This window comes from Narcine bancroftii, chromosome 5, assembly GCF_036971445.1.
Source record: "Narcine bancroftii isolate sNarBan1 chromosome 5, sNarBan1.hap1, whole genome shotgun sequence".
Lineage (NCBI taxonomy): Eukaryota > Metazoa > Chordata > Chondrichthyes > Torpediniformes > Narcinidae > Narcine > Narcine bancroftii.
Genome location: NC_091473.1, coordinates 63,026,541 through 63,047,485, shown reverse-complemented (window position 1 = coordinate 63,047,485; position 20,945 = coordinate 63,026,541). Strand labels below are relative to the sequence as shown.

Below are 20,945 nucleotides of genomic sequence, written 5' to 3'. Positions count from 1 at the left end.
GTTTCTTTTATGGCTTCTCTTATTCACAGGATAACTGTACTGCACGCAATGCTATTTGTTATAAATGTGCCAAGAAGAGACATTATGCCCAAATGTGCAAATCAAAGGCCTCACCAAGCTCAGTGGCAACAGTGGTCAATTCTCAGGTACTAATGTGCCACAAGGACTTGCTGAAGCCGCAACCTTTGTGACTGTGAATGGTGAAAGGTTAAGTGCTCTGCTGGATTCATGCAGCACTGATAGTCACATTAGTGAGAAAGTCACACAGAAACTAAAACTAGAGGGTCACCCATCCAGTAAAGACATTACTAGGGCTCAGAAAACTTGAAATAATTGTTCCCGAGAATATGTTGTTGTTATTGACCTAACTCTTAGTCTTGATAGCCAGTCGTACGCTGCCACATGACTTGATGTATTGAAGGACCTATGTTCTAACTTAATACTTGGCCAGGATCTCCAGTGTCAGCATTTGAGAGTAAAATTTGAATACGGAGGATCCTTGTCTGAGTTGGGCACTGACAGCAGCAAAAATGGAAGAGCCATCCATTTTTCCAAACTTATCACCAAGCTGTCAACCAATTGCTGCCAAATTAAGATGCTTTAGCAAAGATGATCAGGACTTTTTTTGCAAAGGAAAATTGCCAATTACTTTCAGAAGGCATAATTGAGATGTGCATATCACCTCTGGTGTATCTAGGTAAAGTGGCGCTCTAGGTCAAGCTCTGACATTGTGCCTACCCTCCAGTTAAAAAACTGCATAAAAAACTGCTACACACCAACAGTGCTGCCCGACATATGATATGAGCAGCCATCAGTTACTGTCACAGGCTGGCTGGTGGGGCTGTAGGCAGGCGGTCAGTGGTGATGCCAGCAGGGCTGTCAGCATGCGGCCGGGGTGGGCTGTGACAACCTCGCCTGCGCCCGCTGACAGCCCGCCCTGCTGGCCTCCCAGCCTCCGGCCCCTCACCAGGCCACTTCGGCCTTCGAGGCTGCTTGTTGGGGCCAGTGGCTCAATGTGGGGTCAATGGGAAAATGGCCATCTTCCCTACCTATAATCCCCCACCCATATTTCCTTGGCTAGCGCTCGCACTGACATAGTGGTTCCAGCTGCATGGGGGATTATGGGCAGGGAAGATGGCCATTTTGCCCACTGATCCTGCATTGAGCGCTACCAGGTGTTGATTGCATGCAGGAATGGCCCTGGTGGCCCAAGGAGATGCTGGCCCAGAGTGGCACTCCAGGGCACTCAAGTAAATGGATGGAATCTGTTTTGGGCTAGCCCGGTAAGGGACTTGGATATTGGGTGGGCAAAACGAGGACAGTGACGCCCCTTGCAAGTGGCGCCTGGATATATGCCCTAGTTGCCATACCCTAGATACCCCTATGCATATCACTATGGCAAACCCTATGGTAAAGAAATGAACGGGTAGAGATGTTCAGCAGCATCAAATGGAAGGCAAACCATTTGGCCCTCAGATCACATAACCTGCCTAGAAGCATCGGGAATTGGTGCTTCCTGGGGTACTTCACTCCCAAAGATCGCTGATGTGTGCAACAAATATTACACCCCATGTACTTTTTTTTTGTATTCCAACACCACTCATCTCATGGTAATTCACTGCCCTCCTGGCTAATGACTCTGGGACCCATATGACAAAGAAGGTTTATGAGGAGTAACAAGAATGAACCACTTGTAGATCAAGTTGAACTCCTTGACAGTCATCCAACATATGAAAACATCAGGTACCCAGATGGACAGGAGTGTCTGTTTTTGACTTGGTGCCTTGTCCAGAAGCCCAAGCATTCCCCACATCTCCTATAGTAGAACAAGATTTTTAAAAATCTGGTGGTACCAATACTGGAAGAAGAGGAAGATCTGGCATGCCCTAGTGTGGAGGATGATGAAACAGTAGCTCCATAAGAATTAAGGAGATCCGGTCATGTACCAAAATCTCCCAATCAATGTGGATGGGATTATATTTTTTTTGGAAGGAAGAATTTTTAATTGTTCTCAATTAAAACTGTAATTCTAAATTCTAACTAACTACAATTGAGTAAAACTTGGAAAGCAGCCACCAAGTTTTTCATTCTCACAACACAGGGCATGACTTAGACCAGCCATTCTCAATGGCCCCCCCCCCCCCCCAGGGGCTACAGCACATTTAAGGGAGGGGGGTGATGAATTGAAATTATACAATATTTTTTTTAAAATATGTAGTCGGTAGGAGAAAAGTACGAAAGGAACCGACTAATCTTGACTGCTTCACATGGAAGGGGACCCATAAACTTTAAGCAAAGTTCTAAGGGGGCCATAGTTTTAAAAAAAAGGTTGAGAATGGCTGACCTAGACCTTCATTGAATGTACTGTCAAATTGATTCTTATCTTTTTTGAAATATTTTATTTAAAATTTTAAATCACACAACATTGATTACAGTATATTGATACAAATAATAATGTGATTAAGTATAGATTTAAAAAAAAACCCCAAACACCCCACTAATATCCTCCCTTGCCCACCTACAAAAGAAAGAAAAAGATCATCAACAAATACAGTCATATTCAAACTTTTTGGCTGCGGAAGTGGAGGCACCCACCGAAGCGGACTGAGAGATCAAATTTTAACATCAATAACTTTCAAGTATGGGCTCCAGGCTTTAATAAAGAAAAAATATTATGTCTCAAATTGTAAGTTGTCTTTTCTAAAGGAATACAAGCTTTCATTTCATTATCCCATCTTTTCATGCTGAAAGCCAAATCAGACTTCCATGTAATAGCTAAACATTTTTTAGAAACAGCCAAAGCCACATGTAAAAATTCAATTTGATCTGGTTCTTTTCATTGAACCTCATATATACACAAATATTCATCTCAGATAATGAAGCAAGAGCAGGTGCTGTGTGGCTGAGAAAAGGATTGCACAGGCAAACAAGAGGATCTAAAGGAGGGAGCCTGATTTCAGAAATGAAATGCTAATTTGATCATTTATCTGGTTTACAGAAAAGCTTGCCGAAGCTCAACGCAGGTTCGCTGCACTCCAGAATGAGCTGCAATCAACACTTGAAGTGCAGATGGACCGCAATGCATTTTCCAACTTGAGGCAGCGGAGGATTGTGTTCCCTCTTTCCCACAAGGAACGTGTACATCACAGGAACATTCGTGACTTGAAGTTAGCCTTCAGTGAGTTCTACCTCAGCCTGATCCTACTCCAAAACTACCAGGTAAGGGAGGGCTGCCAACTTTGGATTGCAAAATAAATCAACATTTATAAACTCAGCTTTAGGCTGTGGAAGTAAAACTCTTTTCCAGGCCATGTGCTTCCTTCGATAATGAGCTGAGATTAATGGTATTACAGTAAAAATCCCCATTATCCTGCACTCAATCAACCGAAAGCTCAAACAACCAACAAAAAAAAGGAAAAATATAAAATAAATGTAAAATAAATAAGAATAGAAAACATTTTAAGTAAATGTTTATAATTTTTAAAGTAAAGGTTCTCTGAATCAACACACAACACCTTGGGAGCAAATATTCAGCCAGCAGAGTGCCCCAGTTGTGTCCCATCCACAGCAGCTATTTCTTCCTTTTAAAATTTTTTTTTTAGTATATAAACTTGCATACAAAATTCAATGAGATATCATCACATATACATGTAAAGAAAATCATAAAGAATAATTTTCTCCAACCTTAAGTACGACATTACACTCTGCATGGGGAGGTGAAGAATCATCCTTCAATATCAGTAAAATTGTTCGTCTGCCTATCAGTGTAGTAAAAGCTAAAACTTTTTCTTTCCCGAGTTGCCAACAGAGCTATATCTGGTTCACGCAAAAAACTAAACGGAGCAATTAAAGGACAAGGCTCTATTTTGATTTTAAAAATCATGGATAAAGTTTGGAAAATGTCTTTCCAAAAATACTCTAAATTAAATTTGGGCATTGCCAAAACATATGGATCAGTGAAGCCTCAAAAATTTCGCAATTCACACACAGTGGATCAATACCTGCATAAAAACAAGATAGTTTAAGTTTAGACATATGTATTCTATATTCCACCTAAAATTTCAAAAGGCAATGCCTTGCATAAAATGAAGAATCATTAATCAAGCTAAGAATATAACCTTCTGAAAAGGATATATTCAAATTTTGTTCCCAATCATTCTTAATCCCAGACATTGAGGTTGATAACTTGTAAATAAATGATATTAATACACCTTGAAAAGTAAATTGTAAGTTAAAAAAATGAATCAAGAATATTAGTGTCTGAAATTCAAGGAAAATCAGAAAGCATAGATTGAATAAAATGTCTAATTTGTAAATATCTAAAAAAATTTATTGGAAAGATTAAATTTGGAAAATAATTGTTCAGATGAAGCAAAGTTATCTTGAATAAAAAGATTCTTATAATTTTGAATGCGTAACCTAAATCATTCCTTAAAACCTTCATCCTTCACCGACTGTTCAAAAAAAATTATCTACAATAGGACTCACCAGAGAAAAACTATTAAGACCAAAAAATCTTTGACTCATTAATGGATTAGATGTCAATTTAGAAAAGGAAATTGGTAAAGAAGAACCCAAGATTGCTAAGAAATTTTTTTTTTTAATGCAATTCCATTTCTACCCAAGATGGACGATTCACTGACTGATTAAAATTTAATAATAAAAGTAGGTTATGTATATTGGTCACCCAATAATAAAGTCTAAAGTCTGGAAGCGATAATCCCCCATTTCGTAGTTTTTTGAAGATGTGTTTTATTTATATGTGGTTGTTTTCACTGCCATATGAGGGAAGAAAGAACTGAATTTAAAAAAACTAAATAAAGATTTACGAATAAAAATCAGTAATGCTTGAAAAAGACAGAAAAATTTTGACAAAATGTTCATTTAAATTGAATTAATATGACATTTCATTGTTATAAATAAAGGTGACCACCCCAATAGTATGGTCTAATCCAGTGGTTTCCAACCTTTTACTTTCCACTCACATACCACTTTAAGCATTCCCTATGCCATAAGTGTTCTGTGATTAGTAAGTGATTGCTTAAGATGGTATGTGAGTAGGAGGGGAAGGTTGAGAATCACTGCTCTAGACCCAATTATTACTGAAATATTTTGCTTGAGAAAAATTGTCATTGGCCCATTTCCTTTGGAGTTATGAAACTGTGCACATAACAAATCAATTTGGAATGATTTGAAAAGGGTGGTTTTCAAACTTTTTCTTTCCACCCACATTCCACCTTAAGCAATCCCTTATTAATCACAGAACATTCATTGCATAGGGAATACTTAAAGTGGTATGTGAGTGGAAAGTAAAAGGTTGGGAACCATTGGACTCTAATCTTATTAAGTAGTACCACAAAATTCTCTTTCAATAAATTTTAAGTTTTTTCATAATTTTAATTCCTAAATATTGGAATTGATCTTCCGCTATTTTAAACAAGAATTTAGAATAAATGGCAGAAGAGCCTTTAAAAGGAAGTAGTTCACTTTTATGCAAATTTATTTTATAACCTGAGAATTGAATAACTTGGACAACTAAAGTTAATATATTAAGTATGGGAATCTCAGGATTTGAAATGAAAAGCAAAAGATCATCTGCAGAAAGAGATACCTTATGTTCAATTACATAAAGATATTTCAATAAAGTTTCAATAAAGTTGTGTTTAGATAAAATGGCGGTGCCCAGGATGAAATCTGGCCAATGGCACTTGCCACTGGGGTGATTCTCCCAAAGTGTCTCCCTATCGCTGCCTAGTAGGTTCTTTATTTTTATTAGAATTAGGTATACTATACTGTAAGGCTTTAACTGTAAACTTGAGGGAAGGAGGGTTAATTATGATGGTGGCATGGTTAGTGTGGCAGCTAGCACAATGCTGTATCAGCGCCAATGACCGGGATTTGAATTTAAATTTTGTAAGTTACAGAATTACTTGATTAAAGTGAACTTTACATAATTAAAGGCTACAATACTGATTTTTTTTTTCAAATTACTTTACATTTTGTACTATCTTTTGTCTTCTTGAAGATGTATTCTTATTCTTATTGCAAAATTATTAGGGCATTGTAAGATTGAGCTTCAGTCAACTGGAAAATGCACATATCCTGCACCCGCGATCCCCGTAGGTGCTGGATAATGGGGATTTTACGGTATATGAGATAATCTTTCATCAAATATGCAAGTTGCAAAAGATCCTACTGCCTTTAACAAGGTCTTCTATAATCCTGGTTTATCTGTAGGCCAATGGAAAATGACTTCAAGGCCATGAAAACATTAAACCTGAGCTGTAGGTTGAAGGCAAAATGAAGAGAAAAAGTCGAGGCACTCAGTACTATGACCCTGGAAGATCATGGTGGAACCTTCATGTTTAACTTCACATGGTTGCTGTGGTTGATATTCCCTGTCATCCTGCCAGGAAGAATGTAACAGTCTCAGTTTTTTAATTTTTGTTTGACCCTTAGTTTATGATGCTCTAGGTTGGGGAAGTGGGTAAGGTTCTTGATTTATTCTACCTATTCTATATGAAAATAAGATATGACATCTTCCTGAATTGGCCTTGCTAAAATTATAATGTTATGTTTCATGTTGTAGACTCCCAACACTAAGGAAACTATTTCTGTCAATGTACCACACCAGGTCATATTGACACGAGAACTAAATCAGCTATCTTTTTTTCCTTATTCATAAGAATATAAGCCAAATCTATGCAGAGTTCACAGAAATAGTATAGCATCAGGAGGTATATCTGAACCAATACTCTCAAAGGACATCCAACTGATTATGATCCTATTAGTTCCCAAATCTTTACCAACTTTCCAAGAAATTAGCCAGAATTTTTAAAAACACTAGTGTTGAGTTTGTATCCACCTTTTCATCAGATAGAGCATTTTGAATTATTATTATTATTCAGCATGGAAACAGACCTTTGGCCCAACTTGCAGGGAGGTCATGCTGCAACTGTACAAGGTACTAGAGAGGCCACACCTGGAGAACTGTTTGCAGTTCTCGTCTCATACTTGAGGAAGGATACGCTGGCCTTGGAGGCAGTCCAGAGGAGGTTCACCAAGTTGATCCCAAAGATGAGGGGGTTGACCTACGAGAAGAGACTAAGTCGTCTGGGATTATACTCACTCGAATTCAGAAGAATGAGAGGAAATCTTATAGAAACATGTAAAATTATGAAAGGGATCGATAGATAGAGGCAGAAAAATTGTTTTCACTGGTAGGTGAGAGCAGAACGAGGGGACTCAGCCTCAAGATTCAGGAGAGTAGATTTAAGACAGAGATGAGGAAAAACTGTTTTTCCCAGAGAGTGGGGAATCTGTGGAATTCTGTACCCAGGGAAGCGGTTGATGCTACTTCATTAAACATATTTACAGTCCAGTTAGATAGATTTTTACATAAAAAAGGAACTTAAGGATGTGGGGAAAAGGCAGTAGGTGGAATTGAGTCATTGATCAGGTCAGCCATGATCTTATTGAATGGCGGGGGAGGCTCAATGGGCCGGATGGCCTACTCCTGCTCCTATTTCTTATGTTTTCATGCTCATACCAACCAAATGCCTGATTTTCGGCACTCCTGATGAATGGCTGAGTTGAATTAATCATCTACTATGAATTGTTTATTAGGGTAGGTAACTGGTGAAAGAATCAAAACAGAAGGCATGTCTAACAGTGAATACATTGTGGAGGTATATGAAAATCAGTAGCTATCAGTGGTGAGCAGTGCGCTATCGGTTCAGAGCTGGGCCCATAACTGTTCATTATATACATTAATGATTTGAAAGAGAGGACCGAGTGTAACATATCCATATTTGCTGATAACACTAAATTGAGGGGGGAAAGCAAATACTGCGAAGTTTGTGGAGAGTCTTCAGAGAGATGGGGATAGGTGAGGTGAGTTGGCAAGGTTCTGGCAGATGGAGTTCAATGTTGGTAAATGCAAAATCATCCAATTTGGAAAGAAAAAGAGAATATATTATAGAAATGGTAAAAGTTTGCAACATGCTGTTGTGCAGAGGGACTTGATAGTGCTTGTGCATAAATTGCAAAATGTTGGTCTGCCGGTGCCGCAGGTAATCAAGAAGGCAACTGGGATGTTGGCCTTCATTGCTGGAGGGATTACATTTTTTTAAATGTATTTTTTAAATCGAATTTGAGCAGGGAGGTTCTGCTGCAACTGGTCAGGGTACTGGTGAGGCCACACCTGGAGTACTGCTTACATTTCTGGTGGTCTTGCTTGAGAAAGGGTATACTGGCTTTGGAGGTGGTTCAGAGAACGTTCACCAAGTTGATTCCAGAGATGAGGAGATGCTGAGTTGCCCAGGAGTATACTCAGTGGAATTCAGAAGAATGACAGGGAATCTTACAGAAACATTAAAATTATGAAAGAGCCAGGAAAGTTATTTCCATTGGTAGGTTAGAACGAGGCAACATAGCCTTAAGATTCTGTGGGATTTAGGATGGAGATGAGGAACTATTTTTCCCATAGAGTAGTGAATCTGTGGAATTCTCTAGCCAAGGAAGCAGTACATAATTACATCATTAAATATATTTAAGATGCAGATATATTTTTGCATATTTGAAGAATTATTACAGAGAAGGGTTATGGAGAAAAGGCAGCAAATTTGGAGTTGAGTCCATGGAGACATGATCTGATTGAATGGTGGAGCAGGCTCAATGGACCAGATGGCCGACTTCTTTTCCTATTTCTTATGTTCATATGTTAACCCAGAAAGCAGCAAGAGGTTTGTGGGGTGAATGACATAGTGTGTCATTATAAAGATAGCCAGGTGGACCTCTCGATGGGGGAGCATTTTGGTGAGAAATACCACAACTCCCTTAGCTTCAACATAGCTATGGAAAAGGATGAAAATAGACAAAGTGGGAAATGGTAATTATGAAGGGGGGAGGCAGGAACTAACAAGAGTAATTTTGAAAAAGATGTTCAAGGGTGAAAGCACAGAAGTTATGTGGAGTAAGTTCAGGGACCACTTGTGCTGGGTTCAGGATGGGTTTATCCCAGTGGAACAAAGAAAAGTTAGTTGGTAAAGGGAACTATGGCTGATGGAACAGGTGAGGCAACTAATCAAAAGGAAGAATAAAGCATATGTTAGATATAGGAAGCAAGAAACAGGAAGAGCTCATGGGAAATATATGGTAGCCAGGAAGGAGCTTAAGAAAAGACTTAGGAGAAGAACTTAAAGGGGGCATGAGAAGGCCTTGGCATGTAGGTTTAAGGAGAATCCCAGGCGTTCTATATGTACGTGATGAACAGAAAGATGACGGGAATGAAGCTGGGGCTGCTAAACGATAAAGGAAGCAACATGTGCCTGGAAGCGGAGGAGGTTGCGGAGGTCTTAAATGAATACTTTGTTTCAGTACTCACAAGAGAAAAGGACCTTAATTAGGGTGAGTTCAAAATAGAACAGGCCTGTGTGCTGGACAATGAAGAGATTAAGTAATAGGAAATGTCGAATCTTCTTAAAAACATCAAGATTGGACGCAATGTACCCCAGAGTGCTGTGAGAAGTGAAAGAAGAGATAGCTGGGGTAATAGCAATAATCTTTGAATCCTCTTTGGCTGCAGGGGAGGTGCCAGAGAATTGGAGAATGGCAAATGTGGTCCCCTTGTTTAAAAAAGGTTACTCAGATTTGTGTAAACTATTGGAGAGGATTCTTAAGGATAGGATCAATGAGCATTTAGAGAAGAACATTCTACTCAAGGATAGTCAGCATGGCCTTGTGAAGGGAAGGTCATACCTTACGAACCTAATTGAATTTTTTGAGGAGGTAACAAAAGAAATTGATGAAGGTAGGGCAGTAGATGTGGTCTACATGATTTGACAAAGCTTTTGACAAGGTCCCCCACAAGAGACTCATCCTAAAAGTCATGATGATGGAATCAGTGGATAAAAAATTGGCTTTCAGGAAGAAAGCAGAGAGTAGTAGTGGAAGGAAAGTATTGTGCCTTGAGGTTGATGACTAGTGGAGTGCCACAAGGATCTGTTCTGGGACCCTTGCTCTGTGATTTTTAATAAATGACCTGGATGAAGAGGCAGAAGGATGGGTCAGGACGTTTGCGGATGACACGAAGGTTGGAGGAGTTGTGGATGGAGCTGAAGATTACAAGAGGATATAGACAGGATGCAGAGTTTAGCAGAAAAGTGGCAGATGGAGTTTAATCCAGATAAATGTGGGGTGATGCATTTTGGAAGGACAAACCAGAAGGCTGAGTATACGGTTAATGGTTGGTTACTTAAGAGTGTGGATGAACAGCGGGACCTTGGGGATTCAAATCCATACATCCCTCAAGGTCACTGCGCAGATTGATAGGATAGTTAATAAGGCCTATGGGATGGTGGGCTTCATTAATACGGCGATTCAGTTAAGAAGTAGAGAGGTAATATCGCAATTCTACAAATCTCTGATAAGACCATACTTAGAATATTGTGTTCAGTTTGGCACCTCATTATAGGAAGGATGTAGAGGAGATTTACCAGGATCTTTGGAGCGTAGAAGAATGAGAGGAGACTTGATAGAGATCTACAAGATTATGAGAGGCATAGATAGAGGGTGGACAGCCAGCACCTGTTTCCCAGAGCAGGAATAGAAAACACTAGAGGACATATGTACAAAGTGAAGGGAGTTAAATTTAGGGGAGACCTCAGGGGTAAGTTTTAATGCAGAGAATTATGGGTGCCTGGAATGCCTTGCCAGGGATGGTGGTGGAGGCTGAAACATTTGACCCATTTAAGATACTTTTAGACAGGCACATGGATGGAAGAAAAATAGAGGGTTACGGAGTAGGGTGGGTTTAGTAATTTTTTTTAAAGGAATATATGGGTCGGCACAACATCAAGGACTGAAGGGACTATACTGTGCTATAGTGTTCTATGTTCTATGAACACCAAGAATAGAGGGGAGAGGAAAGGTAAAAGTAATATGTACAGTAATTATGCTATTACAAGACACAATTCAAGTAATATAGGTTTCTTTTCTTTGGCTTGGCTTCGCGGATGAAGATTTATGGAGGGGTAATGTCCACGTCAGCTGCAGGCTCGTTTGTGGCTGACAAGTCCGATGCGGGACAGGCAGACATGGTTGCAGCGGTTGCAAGGGAAAATTGGTTGGTTGGGGTGGGTGTTGGGTTTTTCCTCCTTTGTCTTTTGTCAGTGAGGTGGGCTCTGCGGTCTTCTTCAAAGGAGGTTTCTGCCTGCCGAACTGTGAAGCGCCAAGATGCACGGTTTGAGACGATATCAGTCCACTGGCGGTGGTGAATGTAGCAGGCACCAAGAGATTTCTTTAAGCAGTCCTTGTACCTCTTCTTTGGTGCACCTCTGTCACGGTGGCCAGTGGAGAGCTCGCCATATAACACGATCTTGGGAAGGCGATGGTCCTCCATTCTGGAGACGTGTTACAAAGCCTTGAAATCCACAAAAACGGATAGGTTTTGTTGCAGCTCAATTAACTACCAACAATTATATTTTTAAATGAGATGAGTTTGTCACTAGCAAGGTGAACATTTGCCCAGCCCTGATTTCTCCTGAAGCAATGATGTGGTGTCACTTTGAACCACTGCAGTACAGTGTATGCTAAGATGATGTTCCCACAATAGTATTTCAAGAATTTGACATTGTAACAATGAACTAAAGATTATCTGGTGGTTCAATTATATAAAATTCAAGGAAGATCATTTCAATTGCTGACAACTTGAAACAAAATTAAAAATCCAGAAAGAAACTATAGCCTCACAAAGAACAAATGGAAAATAATTGTCAGCTATAGGAACATTTAACACTGAATGTGTTGGGTGTTTGATCAATTCAGCAATTTTACATGGCAGAGTCAGTAGTTCATATTCAAGCAACAGCATAAACCATTTGGATCTTCATAAAATCTGTCCAAAGGTTGTTACTGAGATCAGAGTTAATTCAAAGGTATGAATTATCTGTAAAAGGTATCTATATGGAAAAATATTCATTTTTGAGAGAAGGTATATTGCCCAATTGAAATTATATCTTCATGGTGATCTTTGTTCTTGTTTATTGGGACATTACTGTATTTATTGTCCATTTCTGATTGTCTTTGGAGGTTGATGCCTTATTCAAGAGCTGAATCTCTTAATGACCACACTCTCACCCCTTTTGGGTTGGGAGTTCCATATTTAACCCATGTGATAATTAGGGAATGCAGATAAAGTTCAAGGTTTCAATGTTGTGAGATTTGACAAGAGGTGTCTAAAGGCACCTTTTATTGTCATGTAATAATACAAAAAAGTACCATACATGATATATATCAAATTTTGGCTGCTGTAAAGGCAGAGTCACCTATAGCATTGCCAGGAGCATTGTGGCAGTCAGAGGTTCCCACCAGCTTCAAAAGGGCATCAATCATCCCGGTATCCAAGATGAGTAGTGTGGGCTGCCTCAATGACTACCACCCAGTGCCACTAACTTCTACTGTGAAGAAATGCTTTGAGAGGTTGGTCATGGCCAGAATTAACACATAGCTGAGTAAAGATCTGGACCCACTGCCATTCACCTATTATCACAATCACTCTACAGTAGATGTAATATTGCTGGCTCTTCACTCAGCTCTGGGTCACTTCGAAAACAGTAATTCATACATATGGTTGTTCTTCATAGTCAATAGCTTGGCCTTCAATATCATTATTCCCTCAGTGCTGGTCAAGAATCTCTGTACCCCACTCTGCACCTTGATCCTTGAGTTTCTCATTGGAAGATCACAGTCAGTACAAATGGGAAACAATGTCGTCTCCTCACTAATCATCAACACAGGCGCACCACAAGGATGCATGCTTGGCCCACTGCTCTACTCGCTATACACCTATCTCTTGTGTGGTCAGGCACAATTCCAATGCCATCTACAATTTTGCCAATGACACCACAGTCAATGGCAGAAACGCAAACAACAAAGAGGAAGAGTACAGGAGGGAAATAAATCAGCTCGTTCAATGGTGTAATGATAACGTCAGCAAAACCAAGGAGATGATTGTGAACTTCAGGAGGAAGTCAGAAGAACACTACTCAGTCATCATCGAGGACTCAGTAATGGAGACAGTCGTATGCAATCTGGCAATGTGAAAAGGTAGATATGTTTTGGAAGGATATGTATTTTCTTGGGACGAGTTTTGAAGACATAAATTTTGAAGGATCCCAGAGTATTTTTATTGGGAGATATTTCCCAATTGAAGTTAGATATTTATCAAAAGAAGCTTTAAGTGTAGCAACAGCAATAGATTTCTATAGTTGTAACGTAGGAATCTGGTGATATTGTGGTTTGAATAGATGGCGAACGGAATTATTAAATTAGAGAATAATGTATAATTTACGAAATCAACCAGAAAATTTTGTTAAGATTTGGAAACCCTACATGGATTTTATTGCTACGACTTTGCCTGCAGCATCCACCACGCCCCCACCCAACCCATCCGAATTAGTTATGGTTTAAGATTACTATGTAAACTGCAATTAATTAATGAAAAGATGTAGTTTTATTAGATAGGCTTTTTCTTTTCTTTATTTTCCCTACTTTTGTGGGGAGGGAGGTGGGTGGAGGGAGAAAATATATAAAAACTATTATTTTTGTGTCGTTTTTATCATTTATCATTTGTACATATTTTGGCGCAAATGGAAAAGAAATTTTTTAAAAAAGTAATGGGGACTGTCAAGAACTTCAAATTCCTGGTGTCAACATCTCCAAGGATCTGTCCTGGAGCCTCCAAGTTGATGCCATCACAAAGAATGCTTGCCAGCATCTATACTTTGTGAGGTGTCTGAGGAAATTCGGTATGTCACTGAAGACTCTCGTAAACGTGTACAGGTGTTCCATGGAGAGCATTCTGTCTGGTTGCATCACTGCATGGTATGGAGGCACCAACTCTCAGGACAAGTGTAAACTCCAGAAGGTTGTTAGCTCAGCCTACGACATCACAGGAACCAGACTTCACTCCATCGAGGACATCTACATGATGTGGTGTCTTAAAAGAAGCAGCACTCTTCTGCCATTGGGAAAAAGGTACAGGAGCCTAAAGATGAGTACTCAGTGGCACAAGGACAGCTTCTTCCCTGCTGATTCCTGAATAATCAATGAACTATTATTGTTATTATTATAGTATTATTTATTTCTTTGGCTTGGCTTCGCGGACGAAGATTTATGGAGGGGGTAAAAGTCCACGTCAGCTGCAGGCTCGTTTGTGGCTGACAAGTCCGATGCGGGACAGGCAGACACGGTTGCAGCGGCTGCAGGGCAAAATTGGTTGGTTGGGGTTGGGTGTTGGGTTTTTCCTCCTATGCCTTTTGTCAGTGAGGTGGGATCTGCGGTCTTCTTCAAAGGAGGTTGCTGCCCGCCAAACTGTGAGGCGCCAAGATGCACGGTTTGAGGCGATATCAGCCCACTGGCGGTGGTCAATGTGGCAGGCACCAAGAGATTTCTTTAGGCAGTCCTTGTACCTTTTCTTTGGTGCACCTCTGTCACGGTGGCCAGTGGAGAGCTCGCCATATAACACGATCTTGGGAAGGCGATGGTCCTCCATTCTGGAGACATGACCCACCCAGCGCAGCTGGATCTTCAGCAGCGTGGACTCGATGCTGTCGACCTCTGCCATCTCGAGTACTTCAACGTTATTTATTTATTTTTATAGTAAATGTCATAAGATGGTTATAATATGTATGTTTGCATTACGATGCTGCTGCAAAATACTTGTTCATGACAATAAATCCTGATTCGGATTTGGATCCCTTCAGTGATGCTGGCTGTCTATGGATTTGCCTTCAGCACTCCCACAGCCTCTGCAGCCTCACAGACTCCTATTCAATCCAGCAGCCCAAGCTCAAGATCCAAACTCTGATATGATCAGAAAGCTTTCAGCATCTAAGGCCTTTTGGGATCCCTTCGTGCCTCAACACCACTTCAAATCCCAGTTCTGATATCTGGATCTCGTGAGCCAGTTTCCAGCAGCCCAAGGATTGGTGTCCGGTTTGGTGTTCCACAAGTAGAGCTAGGAATAAGAAATCCAGCATGCCTCAAGTTCACTTTCCTTCTCTTGTTTCTATAATGCTTGATTATCTTACTGATCAATTAGATATCTCAGCCTGCAATAAACCCTCACAGTGGCTCTCACAGCTGTCTGATGCAAGAGGTTTCAAAGATTGTTTCTCAACTTAATGTTAAATGAGTGTTTCCTTAAACCACCTTGAAGTTATGGACTCCCCATGACAGGAAACATTCAGCTTTTTCCCTACTTTGCTTCCAAAGATGTTTCAGGTAGATTTTTCCATGCATAAACCTAATCCATTCAACACTTCTTCATTCCTGCCATACCCATATCATTTAGTGAACCATCTATGAGCCTTCTGCAATGTTATACCTTTCCTTAAATAGCATCACTTTAATTGTTTACAGTGCTCCAGATACAATTTCACTTGTACTTCATACAGTGCAGTTAGATTTCCCTTCTTTTATCCCCAATTCCTCTGGGTTGGAACTTTCTCCAGTAATTTACCATACTTTGTTTATTTAATCTTCCTTTCAAGATGAACAATGTCACATTTTCCCACATTGTGCTCCATTAGCTTGTGCACTCACTTAACAATATATCTCTGTAAACCATTTGTGTTCTTGCTACTTGCCGTCTCATCTATTTTTGTGTCATCCATAAATTTGGTTGCTGAACACTTGCTTCCTTCATTCAAGCTATTAATAGATGTTGTAAGGCGAAAACAAGATTCCAGGCAAACATGTTCTGCCCCACACAAACCTCTCCAGCATCTAAACACTTGAAAAAAAATCAGAGATCAGATAGGCTAGAAATGTTAGAAGAACTGAAGATACACAGGTGTCTGTAAATGCTGGAATCTGCACAACACATAATCTGCTGGAAAAACTCAGCAGGTTGAGCAGGATCAGTGGAGAAAAGAGTTGTAATGAAGTGTGCCAACCTGCATCAGTTACCATTCATTTATCTCCCACTGATGTTGTTTGACCCACTGAGTTCCTCAGCAGATTTTGTGTTGCAAGTTAGAAGGTTATTTGATGACAGGATACCAAATACCAAGAATAAACAGCTACTTTATGGAGAGCTAACTGTGGGGAAAAGGTCATGCGATAGACAGAGAAAGAGATTCAAAGATTTTTTCAGAACATCCCTGAACAGTTTGACAAGTGCCACTGGGAACAATTGCTTGTGGGCTTGTCCTATTTGGCATATCCGCACAAAAAGTAGTGCTCACTTATATGAGGAAGCTAGAAAGGAGGAAGCAAAGAGAAAAAGAGAATCTTGAAAATCAAGCTACTGACACTACACCTCTGTCATCTGTGTGAAAGGACCTTTGGTCTAATCAGCCACCTTTGCATACTTGCCAACAATGAAGTTAAGATGGCATGGGCTTCTTTGACGAGTGACAAACAACAACATATTGAAAACTTTTTCAGTTCCATCAGTGATCCCTGTGGTCCCCGAATGATTACAGGTTCTCTACTTTCTACTTCCTGCCTGTCAGCCAGTCCTTTATCCATACTTTACAAACTGTGTGTTGTTATCTTGTAACTTAAACTTTTAAATCACGTGCTTCTAAAAGTTAACATGTAACACACCTGCTTATTCCTATCTATCCACTCAGGTCAAAGCATCCTCAAAGCTCTAAGAAAATTTTCACACCTAATTCTCCCATTCATGAACCCATGAATGATTCTGATAGATTTGGTTATGATTTTCCAAATGAGCTGTTACTACTTCCTTGTTCTGTGTGAAGAGGTTCATTTGGCACACAGCAAATCCAGACACAGTGTGAAAGACAACAAAAATATGCTTTATTGTACACAGAACACAGGAAAAGAGTCTGGGGCGGTCCCGGATAGACATAATTAATTAGGCAGGTGCCTAGCAGGGGTTAAGGTACCACACACTTACACGTTAACATGCACACTGGCTACCACCCAACTTGGGATCCCAACCGCAGGGATGGGCTCAGTGTCATGGAAGTTGTACGATCACTCATCCAGCTTTGTATACTGACCGCAAGAAAAGAGGGGGGGGGGTTTACAATTCTTAGGGGTCTTTCCAGACTTGGCCTACTCATGGTGATAACACAGCTCCCTCCCATAGGCACGAGGAGACCTGCAGCTCTTTAGCCAGTACCTGACTGTGAGTACAGTGAGACCCTGGTCCCTTACCTGCGAGTCCTTTCCGATGGTGTCCACCATGACGACAATGACCCAGAGCAACTGCAGGGCTTTCTCCATGTGGAAAAAGAGGTGGAGCAATAGTGTGGTCCGTTTAAATACCCCGCTCTGACTGAGCAGGGGCAGGGATGTGCGGGGCTGGCCAATGGCAGAACGTGCTCTGGCTAGTGAGTGGCACACACCTGACTGGCAGGCTGGAGAGGCTGGGTGATACCTCGAGATGATGGGCAGTTGGTGTGGCTTTTGATCACAGATGTTTGATTACCTTGCCAACGTAACACTCCTTAATAATGGATTTCAATATTTTTCCAAATAGATAGTAGGCAAATCAGCTGATAGTTATTCATCTTTTTTTAACATGGGAGTTTCATATTGGCAGATTTCCAATCTTCTGGTACTTACCTAGAATCTGAAGGTTTTTGGAAGACAAGACAAATGTATCTACTGTAGAACATAGAACATTACAGCACAGACCAGCACCTTCAGCCCACGATGTTGTGTCGACTATCTCAGTAGCCACTTGCTACCAGCACAGCCTACATATTTTCTCTTGAAGGTTTATAAACAGGATTAATCCAGTAGATCCAATGTTTCAAGCTAGTTTTGTCCCACAGAATTTATATTCTATCTCGATTCTATTATTTTTCTCCCCTTCTGCAATTCCTCAGTACTTTCATTTCCCCAAGTTTTCAGTTTCCTGATCCAGTCTCATTTTCACTCTGATCCTTCTATACCCCCATTCCATCCCCTTCATTTTGTCCTTGAATAGAGGCCCATCAGTCTCCTGCCACCATTATTCTCCTTTGGACAACAGTACTTGTTCTTGCATTGAATAGTTTTTCCTTCAATTCCACTCACTGTCTCTATGTGAACGGTTCAACTTCGAGAACTCACATGGGCTGCATTGGCATTAAATACATAAAATAATCATCACTTTTGTCCTACTCAACTCCCCTCATCTCTTTCATTGATGACCTGCTTCCTGAACCTGTAGAGAACTTAAACTTTTCAGTATCCTGGCTGCCAATTACCACTCTGCTCCCATTTTCAGATGATCCACCTCTGACTCATCCCATTAATTTTCTGACTTCTCTTTCATTTCTATTCCTAATTCTATTTCAGACAAAGATTAATGACCAATATCCATCAATCCCACAAGTATCTTTGGTTCCTCCGGCCTACTTTCTCTACTTTCCATTCTGAAGTGAAAATCGAAAGTGCTGGGAATAATCAGTAGCTCAGGCAGCATTTTATGGGGAGATAATGTTTCAGGCTGAGGTTTTACTTCTGATTTCCGACATCAATTTCATTTGGAAAATTTTATTTATAATTTTACAGACTCATATTTGCCAGGTATTATAGGAGAAGAATCCTCCCCTTCTAAGGTCATTATTTGCCAAGTCCTCCCTTTTTCCTTTCCCCTGCCCCTCCCCCCCCCCCCCAATCCTTCACCCTCCCTCCCACTTCAGCCCAGGTAAAAGCATACAAATCAATTATTAAAAATAACAATACAAATGCATAAGGAAAAAAGAGAAAATGGGGGAAGACGGAAGGACTTCCAAATTGTCTCTTCATTCTCAGTATTTCAGGCCTTGTGCAATCCTGTTATTCCTATTGAGAAAGGTCCTGGGAAGGCTAATCACACCTGTATTATGATGTGTCACACCTATAGCTGCCACATTTCAACGAATGTGTCATATCTCCAACTTAAATTATAAGTAATTTTCTCCGGGGGAACACAGCTCTGCATCTCTTTGTTCAATCTTGCTGTGCTTAGCTTAGAGTCAGATTTACAGGTTACCATTATGCAGTTCCTGGCCATAGCCAAGGTGACCTTCATGAATTGAATTTGATGTTTGGACAATCTTGGACTCGTGTCCATAATATACCTCAGCAGGAACAATGCTGTGTTCTGCGGATACTCCACCCCTGTAATTTTTTTCAAACTGTCTTCCAATTATAACCAGAAGGTGCATAGCCACGTTGAACGCACAAAAGTTCCTATCTCTACGTCACATCTAAACCACAATTCTGAGATTTCTGGTTTAATCTTGTGCAATTTTTGCGGCGAAAGGTATAGCTGGTGCAAAAAATTGTATTGCACCAGCCTATATCTAGCATTAATAACTGCCTTCATGCTGTCCTTGCAGAAGTTGGACCAGCATTGTACAGGAATTGTTATTCCTAGATCTGACTTCCATCTTTGCCTTGCTTTATGGATACCCGGTTTCAGGCTCTTGTTTTGGAACAGGAGATAAATAGCCAAAATGAATTTACATGTGATCCCCCTTCGAATTAAAATCTCCATGTCACTACACAGCGGCAGGGCCATAGACAGACCTAATTTGTACCTCAAAAAAATCTTAATTGAATATAGCAGAAGAAAGTCTTGTTTGATAAGTCAAGTTTGTTTTTTAATTTCTCGAATGACATAAGCTTCCCCTTCTCATAACAGTCCTCAATATATTTGATCAATTTCTGGCACCAGCTGTCAGGATCTTGTTATCCATAGTCATGGGATTAATTTGTTTTGAGTTAGGGGCATTTTAGGGGACAACCCTACTTTTAACCCAATAATATGGTTTATTTTTTGCCACATTCAGATTATATGCTTTCGTATCAAGTTGTCTGTTTTTTTGCGTTATTAATTTGGTATCCCATTTGTAAATAATTTTTTCTCCTCTCTCCTCACCTACCGTGTGTGGACCAATTTGTGCCCAGGAGGGTAAAACGTCCTCCTCAAAGAATGAGGTGATAAACCTCAACTGGAATGCCCAATAATTTTTAAAATCTGGGAGCTTCAATCCCCCCCAGCCTATAGTCCCAGGTCAATTTTTCCATGGAGACTCTAGCTACTTTATTCTTCCACAGGAATCATCTGACACATCCATTTAGTGTCTTGTAAAAACTCTGGGGCATTGGTATGGGCAAAGATTGAAAGAGATATTGTAGCCTTGGCACCACGTTCATTTTAATGTAGTTAACCCTGCCCATTAATGTGATAGGCAAGTGCATCCACCTGCGTAGGTCCTCCTCAATATTTCAATGCTTCCCTCTAAGTAGGTGGAGATGATTTAATTTATATAGATTTTGTAAGTTATTTTCTATTCATATTCGTAAATATTTCATTCCCTTTTGTAGCCACTTAAATTTACTCTCCCATTGATATTTCTCATACTCTCCTTTTGTTAGTGGCATTATTTCACTCTTATCGTAATCAATTTTTATTTTCTGAGATTTTGCCATAGTCCTCCAGTATAGTCCGCAATCTGGCCAATGATCTTACTGGCTCTTGCAGATATATCAAAATATCATCCGCAAACAAATTAATTTTGTGTTCTTCCTGGCCCACTCTAAACCCTTTGATGCTTGGATCCTGGCAAATGGCTTCCATCAATGGTTCAATAGCCAATATGAATAGAACAGGGGATAGTGGACAACCCTGTCTATGAGATTTTGTCAGTGGGAAGGCTGGAAATGTCTGTCCATTGGTGACAGCTTTGGATTTGTGGTACAATGCTTTAACTCAATTTATGAATGAATGTCCGAACCCAAATCTTTCCAGCACTTTCAGCAAAAAATACCACTCCAGTCTATCAAAGGCTTTTTCAGCATCAAGTGACACGGCTATGCTTGGATCCACCTTTGACTGTGCCAGGTGTATTATATTAAGTAGCCTACTTATATTGTCTGCCAATTGTCTTTTCTGCACAAACTCCACCTGATCTGGATTTACTTATTTT

At 40.2% G+C, this 20,945-nt stretch overlaps 1 protein-coding gene across 10 annotated transcripts in view; it reads left to right on the top strand.

The window, feature by feature from the left end:
* The window catches only part of LOC138763443 (xenotropic and polytropic retrovirus receptor 1 homolog), a 379,170-nt gene that overhangs the window by 205,224 nt on the left and 153,001 nt on the right, over positions 1-20,945 (top strand). For 9 of the 10 annotated variants that reach the window (XM_069937590.1, XM_069937587.1, XM_069937588.1 and 6 more), the window contains one exon: positions 2,999-3,219. In XM_069937590.1, coding sequence (XP_069793691.1) covers positions 2,999-3,219 — 221 coding nt within the window. Of the gene's footprint in view, positions 1-2,998; positions 3,220-6,256; positions 6,421-20,945 lie in introns of those variants that run through there. The other variant, XM_069937597.1, reaches the window with a different exon arrangement.